Below are 10,008 nucleotides of genomic sequence, written 5' to 3'. Positions count from 1 at the left end.
TTACAAACTAATACACGCACAAACAAAGCCACTACAACATCTTCTAAAAACATTACAGACACCTCACACGTCTCGACTGACAACTCTCAACCATGCAACGTCTCCTCCCTGCTGGGAGAAAGGGCGCTATTGACTGGTACAATGCATGTACATATGCTACTGTGGTCTAAGCAATGACAGGCAGGGCAGCTGATCGAGACTACAAAGTCTACCCCAAAGCCAAATCAAAGTCCTTCAAAAAGAAGGCATCGTTATTACCCCATACAAATGGGAAAAAGCATGTTAAACAAAGAAGATTACTAAGGTGACTGTCCCTTTTATATAGGCGTTACTGTGTGACTGTCCCTTTTATCCAGGTATTAATGTACTGTCTGAGACCTTTAACCAGGCATTACTGTGCTGTCTGTCACCTTTCACCAGGAATTACTGTACTGTCTGTCCCTTCTATCCAAGTATTACTGCGGTGACTGTCCCTGTTATCCAGGTATTACTGTGTGACTGTCCCTTTTATCTAGACATTACTGTGGTGATAGTCCCTTTTATTCAAGTATTACTGTACTGTCTGAGACTTTTAACTAAATATTACTGTACTGTCTGTCACCTTTAATCAGGTATTACTTTGCTGTCTGTCCCTTTTATCCAGGTATTACTGTGGTGACTTTCCCTTTTATCCAGGTATTAATATACTGTCTGTACCCTTTAACCAGGTATTACAAAAATGAAAACAATTTAGCCAGGTATTACTGTGCTGTCTGTCCCTTTTATCCAGGTATTGCTGAGCTGTGTCCCTCTTGTCCAGGTATTACTGTGTGACTGTCCCTTTCATGCAGTTATTTATGTACTGTCTGTTCCCTTTCTCCAGGTAGTACTGTGTCGACTGTCCCTTTAATCCAGTCGTTACTATGTCGTCTGTCCCCTTTATCCAGGTATTACTGTGCTGTCTGTCACCTTTAACCAAGTATTACTGTGGCATTTCTGCCTTTTATCCAGGTATTACTGTATGGACTGTCGCTTTTATCAAGATATTACTGTCACAACTATCCCTTTTATCCAGAAATTACTGTGCTGTACGTACCTTTTATCCAGGTATTACTGTAGTGACTGTCCCTTTTATCAAGATATTACTGTGACAACTATCCCTTTTATCCAGAAATTACTGTGCTGTCTATCGCCTTTATCCAGGTATTACTATGGTGACTGTCCCTTTTATCCAGGTATTACTGCACTGTCTATCCCTTTTATCCAGGTATCACTGGGGCGACTGTCCTTCTTATCCAGGTATTACTGCGCTCTCTATCACGTTTAACCAAGTATTACTGCATTGCCTGTCACTTTTATCCAGGTATTAATGTGTTTACTGTCCCTTTTATCCAGATATTAATGTGGTGGCTATCCTTTTTATCCAGATATTACTGTGCTGTGTGTCCCTTTTATCCAGGTATTACAGTGGTGACTGAAAAGCACTTTCAGTAATCTATTTGTATGGTCTCAACTACATGAAATGATGTGTGATAAACCTGTAGTTTATTTACCACGTAAGTTACAAACAAAGGGGCGAAGGGGGATGGGGGAAGGGGAAGGGGAACGGGGTACGGGATTGAAACCTATCCTATCATCTAAGTTTGGTCAAATGATGCCCATGAGTCACATTTTTCTAGATCGGTCAAGTGATTCAGATTTCTATAGGCGGAGGAATACAAATCCCCCACCTTTCACTATGTTATTATAATACAAAAGAACAAAACACTCGAATTCCTCTTACCAAAAGAATGAGGCTAATGTGGGAATGCAAGTTTTAACTTAAAATACCACAAATGCGAGTTACTTTATGTTATAAAGACGGAAAACGAATTTGTCATGATTTTCTCTCTTTTTCCTTTCTTGGCGCCGTAATTAAATCCTACCCTTGGCCACCATGCTCACTGCGGGGCCCTTCATGATACAAAGGAATGGGCGCGTGACGTTCTTACTGGCCTGATTTACGTTAATGTAAAAGGCAAATTATGAAATTAAACACTAATACAGTTATTCACGAGATGAATGGAAAGGAAATTTAATAGGATTTCTCACGAGGGAAAGTAATTCTCTTCATGACACTCGATCGGTGGCCTTCTCTCTAGGGTTTCCACTTAATGCTTTATGATAATAACCTAAGGACTTATATAAAACTGTCTGTTCTACCTTACGAGAGAAGCGCTAGGCACATGCTCCCCCCACTCGCTATTAGTCATGCAATAGCCAACTAGTTCAAAAATTTAATATCATGCGCTACTCATTGGCTGGCAAATAGCAAAATATTAATTCTGATTTGGTAACTCAATGCGACCTTAACTGGAATGCTGGTCTGACCTAGTATCTTTTTTTTCCTTCCTATTCGTAAATTGTAAACGCGGTCACTTACTGCACATTTTCCTACCTACTCTATCTTCTTCATATAATATGATGTTAATATTACTTACCTTGGCCTGTATCCTTCTTTTCTTCAGAGAATATCGCATGAAATTAATATAATCTGACTTTTATCTTTGAATTGGTTCATATTTAATTTTCCAAGTTAATTATATTTCAGCGGGATAGCTAGCATAAGTTAATTAATTAATTACAGTGATCGTGGCAAGATATCGCCACTGTCGAATCTAGGCTTCTTGATGCTAATGATGCAGGTTCTTCTCGCAGAAAGAGGATGTTGCGCAGGCACAAGGCATATGGAATTCTGGAAAAGAAGTATCCTGATAACAATCTTGTATTACAGAAACTCTCAATTGTCATTACTAATCACAAGGGGATGATTCTGAGATCAAAAATAATACATTTAACACCATGGAGGATAGACTGTGACTTCACTAGACAACAATAATTATACTTGATAGATAACTTCATAAATGGGATATGTTTTACTAGGCTTTCTTAGTCAGTGACTGTTTAAGAGAGGAAACTTTGAACAAGGGAAAATGAGAGTTTCAGTCGAAGGGAAAGAGAACTGGGAGCAATTGTCACAATCAGACTTACCTCTGGGGGACAATAATACAATGATCAGATGTATTAGTTTCCTTGGTCTGTTTGGAATAACACTTTTCTCCCTTATGTTAGGAGAGGGACAGAGAGAAAGGCGGATGGTGGACCGGCCAAGAAGCGTCTTGCCTCGATGAGGTCTCAGCTCACAGCCTGTAGATGCGGGTTGTCCCGGGTTGCGGCTGTTTTCAAATTCCTCCTGCCCAGGTTCTGACCTGAAGGGACAAAAGACTCACCAGTACAAAGGTCGCAGAAAAGTAAGCTAATGCTATGTTCACACATTCACGTATCAAGGCACGCATGCCCACACACGGCCACGAACGGGGCGGAGCCAGAAAGTACGTAAACACAACGCAAATACAACGTAAATGTACCGTAAGTACTGTGTAAGTGCGGCAGCATACGGTGCGACCATTATGGACCACCCGGCCGTGCGCGGGGGCTCTGAACCTCGACCTGCTCAAACCCTGTGTGGGTGGCCAGGTCAGCTGTCAGGTAGCGTGGCCCGACCCGCACAGCGTGGCACCAGCCGCGGTTGACCACGCAGCTGCCACGCCTAACCTGGGAGCCCACACTGCCCCAGGGGCACCGCGTGGCTGTCAGAATGGCGTGGGAGTAGACGCGCAACGCTGCCGCATCCCCCGCAACCGCGGAGATGTGACAATGCTTTGACCTGGGATAAAGGGACAGGCAGCTCGCTTCCTGGTCAGTGCTTCTCCGGCCAGCATCCTGTTGCTCTCTCCATCAGCGCCTCCATCTTCGTCGTCCACTGCAGCCAAGATGCCCAAAGGACCTGTTAATGCAGAAATACAAATATATTTAGTCAGTAAAACCATGTCGTTAATTTTAAGTGGTAGTTTAAAATTTAAGAAGTGTAAACAAATTACGTAATCTTGTCTCAGTTCTTAAGATTCTAAAGTTTCTTTTGGTAGTCTAAGCAAGGTCTTCAAGAGTACAGTTGTACATATATCGTAATTTAAAGGATATTATTGGGCACACAGATGTAAGTTTTGATGAACTCTTATATATATTTGCTCTGTCTTATCATTCATTAAGGTGTTAAAGACTTAAATTTGTTTATTTTAAGACATTCAATATTTGTTTTATTCCATAATTATAGTAAATAGATATAATCAAAGGAAGTTTAATGTGGTAATGAAATTGTCCAATTATAAAGGTGTATTTAACTTTGTGAGATGTATCAAGGTATATTATGTCACTGTTATTTACTGAATAATATGCATTATTATTTGACAATGTATTTTAAGAAGTGCAATAATTCCTTTCAGGAATGAACCTACTTCTACTACTACTGTTACTACCACTACCACTACTGTTAAAGGGAATAAAGGGGAAGTCGAGTTTCTGATTTTGTGTTGTCCATTACAAGAGTTAATTCATCTATGACATTAACATGAATACGGACCAGGATGACAAGGAGAAGTTACGCACCCTCAAGAACAACCAGACTGCGGCTCTCTCTGCCCTCACAAAGAAACTGAATGAAGTCAGCCAGTGTATGGAGAAGCCTGACAACCTCCATTTAGTAAAGACAGGTATGGAAGAGTTTGAGGATAGATTTAATAAGTACAAGGACTGCCACAGTGATTACCTCTCTCAATTACCAGTCAGTGAACACCAGCCAGAAATCAAAAGGTTTGAAGATAAAGAATTATCGGTCATAGGATTCAGAAACCAGGCGTATCAATGGATAACTACAATAGAGGCGAGTTTACAAGATTCAATAGATGGATCTTCAATACGGAGCAAGTCACACTATCCAGGAGATCAGTTAGAAGCACAGCATCAAGTGTGAAATCTGCTCACTTAAAAGAGAAGGCAAAGTTGGCTGGTTTGCTTGCACAGAGGACATTGCTTGAGAAACGGGCAAAAATAGCCCAACAACAGGCAGAATTACAAGCCAAGGAAGACTTGTTAAAGTTGGATGGTGAAATTGAAGCTGCAAGAGCAAGGGAAAAGGTGTTCCAAGAGGAAATTATTTCATCAGTGGACAAAGTTTTGGATCCTGAAACACCAGTATTTGTTCCTATTCACAATGTGCATCATGCACCCAGTGTCACAGTGCCTTCATTACCCATGACACCTGCCCCAGAGTCATTCTATCGAAGTCAGCAACAGTTAACAGCGGCTATGATTCTGCCTCATGCTGAGGTGACCAAGTTTTGTGGTGATCTTCTTGAATATGCATCATTTATGCTGGCATTTAATGACCGCATCGTGCCACACACCACATCGGACTCCAACAGGCTGTACTTCTTAAATCAGCATTTAGAAGGAAAGCCTAAGTCACTCATAGCTGGGTGCATGTTTATGGATGCTTCTGAGGGATACATTGAAGCAAAAGGGCTTTGGATAAAGTGTATGGAGAACCATACAAGGTTTCCATGGCATACATAGATAAGTTGAGCAAGTGGCCACAAGTGAGAGGTGATAGCAGCGAATCACTGCATGAATATGCTTTGTATCTTGAAGTGTAATCATACCATGCAGTCATTGTCAAATATGCAGGTTTGAAATGACTCTCCAAACCTTCAGAGGGTGATTTCAAAGCTGCCCGTGTATATTCAAAATAAGTGGTTGGATCATGTGATAAAGCTCAGGAAGCAAGGTGTTTGTGTGTGTTTCACCACATTAGTGGAATTTGTTCAGAATGCAGCAGAGGCAGCAATGGATCCTGTATTTAGCAGGGAAGCTTTGGGTAAAGTGTCTCTTTTACAAAGGCAAAGGCACATCACGGCTCAAGTCAGAACAAGCAAAAATCATTGGCAGTTACAGTGCAACCATCAAATTCTGCAAACCAGTGTACCAGGAAATGCCAACTCTGTAGTGGTCATCATGATATTGAGGACTGCTTTCAATTCCTGCACAAGAGTGTGGATGAAAGACGAAAGTTTGTGAGAGACAATCGTCTTTGTTTCAGTTGTTTTGGCAATAACCATATTTTGAAAAAGTGTTTCAATCGACGGCAGTGCAAGACATGTAATAAAAGGCATCCTACCACTTTGCATATTGAGAACTTTAGGATGTTTGACAGTAATAATGCAATTACTTCACAAGCTTGTTCACAGTAAAGGTCAAGATTGCACTCAAGGTCAAAATTGTGTTCAAGGTCAAGAAGGTACTCAAGGTGAAGGTCGCACTCCAGGTCAAGGTAATACTCAAGGTCAAGGTAGTGTGAAGTCTTCTGCATGTACAATTTCTGATACAGTATTGCAATCGATTTTGCCTGTGCAATTACATGTAAAGGGTAGTGATAATGTAGTAAAACTTATGCCTTTTATGATACAGGCAGTACAGGTTGTTTCATTAAAGATAATATCAAGGATCAATTAAACTGTAAAGGTATTGAAACAGCTGTCAAGTTGCAAACAATGCATGGGACTGATACAGTCAAAACTTTTATTGTAAATGATCTTGTTGTCACTGATATACATGGTAATAATGATGTTGTATTGCCAAAGGTATTCACTCAAAGAGATATCCCTGTTAATCATGATCAAATTCCAAGGTATGAAATGTTAAAGGATTGGCCTCATTTATCAAGTGTTATTGATAAGATTCCATTATATCAACCAGAGCTAGACATAGGAATATTGATAGGTAGTAATTGTCCAACTGCTTTGCAACCTTTAGAGGTTATACCCACTTCAGGTTATGGCCCTTTTGCAGTGAGATATTTGCATGGGTGGACAGTTAATGGGCCTGTACATGTTAAGGTTAGTTCAAATGGGTTTCATGTCACAGGTTACTTGTATCTAATGTTCAACATGTTACCGACTGTATTACTGTTGAAAGTGTTAGGAAGTTCTTTGAGTTGGATTTTTCAGAAAAGGATCTTGGTTCAGTTCCTGAAGAGCGTGGCTTGTCTTTTGAGGACAGAAGATTTTGAAAAGGTGCCAGGATACCATTGAATTTAAAGATGGTCATTTCCAGTTACCCATGCCTTTCAGAGATCCCAATGTGAGTCTTCCTAACAATAAGAAGCAGGCAGTCAGCAGAGCGGGAGTGGCAAAGGAGAAAGATGAAGAGTAGTGAAGATTACAGACAGCAGTATACAGCATTCATGGATAAGTTGTTTGACAAAGGTTATGCTTACAAGGTCCCAGAAGGTGAGGTCAACAAGTCTCCTGTCTGGTATCTTCCACATCACGCAGTTTTTCATCCCAAGAAAAAGAAAATTAGGGTTGTTTTTGACTGTAGTGCAAAGTTTGGAGGTTTGTCATTAAATGATGTTCTGCTACAGGGTCCTAACCTCACCAAGTCATTGACGGGAGTACTCATTAGATTCCGGCAAGAGGTTTATGCATTCATTGGAGATATTGAAGGTATGTTCTTTCAAATAAAGATTCCACCTGAGCATCACGACTATGTTAGATTCTTGTGGTGGCCTAATGGGGACATCAATCGACCTCTTGAAGAATTCCGAATGGCTGTTCACATTTTCAGAGCAATCTTCTCACCAAGTATTGCAAATACTGCACTGAAGGCCACGGGAGACAAAGCAGGTGAGAAGTATGACTCAACTGTTGGTAATACTATTAGGCATAATTTCTATGTTGACGACTGTTTGAAGTCATGTGCTGATGTTCCTACACCAGTTAAGTTAGTGAAGGATTTGATATCTGCAACAGGTGAAGGAGGATTTAGGTTAACTAAATTTGTTAGCAATTCAATTGACATCCTTAAAGCTTTGCCTACTGAAGATTGTTCGATTGAAAGTGACAAGTTTGATCTTGACATGGAGAATCTAATGACAAGAGCCTTAGGAATGTTATGGGACCTTAAAGAAGACTCATTCAAGTTTTCAATTGCGCTCAAGGAAAATCCACTCACCAGAAGAGGGTTGTTATCAACTATTTCATCATTATATGATCCCCTTAGGTTACTCTCTCCAATCATCTTACCAGCCAAGAAAGTACTGCAAGAATTATGTCAAGTTGAGAGTCTGGACTGGGATGAAAGGATTCCGGATGACCTAGCTGAAAGGTGGCAACATTGGATACAAGGCCTTCATTTACTGGAGCAGCTTTCAATACCAAGATGCTTTAAACCAAGTGGTTTTGTAATGTAACAAGTTCAAGTCTTGTATTATTCAGTGATGCAAGTACAGTTGGTTATGGTGTTGCAGCATATCTTGTTCTTCATGATGGAAACCAAGTTCAGTCAAGCCTTGTCATGGGAAAATCAAGAGTATCTCCAAAAAGGGTGGTAACTATACCTAGGTTAGAACCTACAGCTGCAACTGTGTCTGTCAAGGTTGCTCAACACATCCTGAAGGAGTTGGAGTTTACTGTTGACAGTGTTGTGTACTATACAGATTCAACAACAGTCCTTCACTATATTCATAGCAACACAAAAAGGTTCCCTGTTTTTGTGGCCAACAGAGTCAGGGTTATAAGGGACTACTCTCAACCTGAGCAATGGAGATATGTAAGCTCCAATGAGAACCCTGCTGATGTAGCATCAAGAGGTATTAGTGTACATCAGTTATTGCAGTATGACGAATGGTTTCATGGTCCATCATTCATTGCATCTGATTGTTTGTTTTCCCAGGAGTATGTGTATGCAGATTGTGATGATGGTGAGAGTGAACATGTGTCTGCAGTCACAACTTCTGAAGAATGTCATGGGTTTACAAGATTGATTGAATATTACTCTTCATGGTCGAGGTTACAAAAGGCAGTTTCTATATTTCAACAATTGAAGTCAATCCTTAGAGGTAAAAGGAAAGGTTATGCAACCACTGATGCTGAAAGGGCAATCATAATGTATGTTCAACAGAAGGCGTTTGGTGATGAAGTGAAGGCTTTATCAAGGGGAATTGTCAGTTAGCAAGAGTAGCCCTATATATAAGCTTGATCCTTTCTTGATTCTGAAGATGGCTTATTGAAGGTTGGAGGTAGGATAAGAAAATCTGACATTCCACAGTCTGCCAGACATCCCATACTATTACCAAAGAAGCATCATGTGACTACATTGTTGATACAACACGAGCATGAATTATTAGCTCATTCTGGTAGAAACCATGTTCTTTCAAATCTTCGGCAGAAGTATTGGATAACCACTAATGCAACTGTCAGAAGTGTTTTATTTCATTGTGTTACTTGCAGGAAGTTAAAAGAACCAGCTTTGAGTCAAAAGATGGATGATCTTCCAGCAGACCGATTGGAACCTTCGCCACCATTCAGTAATGTTGGCATTGACTTCTTTGGACCCTATTACATCAAAGAAGGAAGAAAAGAGTTAAAGAGGTATGGTGTCATATTTACCTGCTTGGTTAGTAGGTCAGTTCATATTGAAACAGCAAACACCTTACAATCTGATTCCTTCATAAATGCTTTGCGAAGATTTGTTTCTCAAGAGGTCATCCCAAGGTTATCAGATGTGATAATGGAACCAACTTCCATGGGGCTGAGAAAGAACTTAAGGCAGCTCTCGCGAGATGGAGGAAAAGAAGATTGAGACGTATTTGTTGCATCATCATATTGAATGGAAATTTAATCCACCTGCAGCAAGCCACATGGGTGGTTGTTGGGAGCGCCAAATCAGAACAGTTAGAAAAGTGTTGTCTGCACTGCTGAAGGAATTTGGCGAAAGGCTAAACGATGAAAGTCTACGGACTCTGCTTTGTGAGGTCGAGAGTATCATAAATTCAAGACCGTTATCCACGGTAAGTGATAGTGTCGATGACCTTGAGCCACTAACTCTAAACCATTTGTTGATTCCAAAATCTTATGTAGTCCCTCCTCCTGGTTTGTTTCAAAGGATGATGTTTACATGAGGAGAAGGTGGAGATGTGTTCAATATCTGACCAACCTGTTTTGGTCAAGATTTAGAAAGGAATATTTGAGTACTTTACAGACGAGAAAAAAGTGGAATGAACCAAGAAGAAATTTAATTGTTGGTGATGTGGTCTTGGTAAAGAGTGACATTGAACCAAGGAATCGATGGCCAATGGGAAGAGTAATAGAAGTA

At 40.4% G+C, this 10,008-nt stretch overlaps 1 protein-coding gene across 1 annotated transcript; it reads left to right on the top strand.

Moving 5' to 3' along the window:
- Nucleotides 1-7,096: 7,096 nt before the first annotated feature.
- On the top strand, nt 7,097-8,104 carry LOC136844828 (uncharacterized). Its single transcript, XM_067114064.1, has one exon. The coding sequence runs from the start codon at nt 7,097-7,099 to the stop codon at nt 8,102-8,104; it is 1,008 nt and encodes a 335-aa protein (XP_066970165.1).
- Nucleotides 8,105-10,008: the final 1,904 nt, after the last annotated feature.

The sequence above is a fragment of the Macrobrachium rosenbergii genome, chromosome 13, assembly GCF_040412425.1.
Source record: "Macrobrachium rosenbergii isolate ZJJX-2024 chromosome 13, ASM4041242v1, whole genome shotgun sequence".
Taxonomy (NCBI): Eukaryota; Metazoa; Arthropoda; class Malacostraca; order Decapoda; family Palaemonidae; genus Macrobrachium; species Macrobrachium rosenbergii.
Note: the sequence above shows the minus strand (reverse complement) of the source record. Positions and strands in the feature narration are given on the sequence as shown.

Excerpts from the sequence above, each read along its gene's own strand:
- LOC136844828 (XM_067114064.1), top strand. The coding sequence starts at position 7,097 with ATGGATAAGTTGTTTGACAAAGGTTATGCTTACAAGGTCCCAGAAGGT.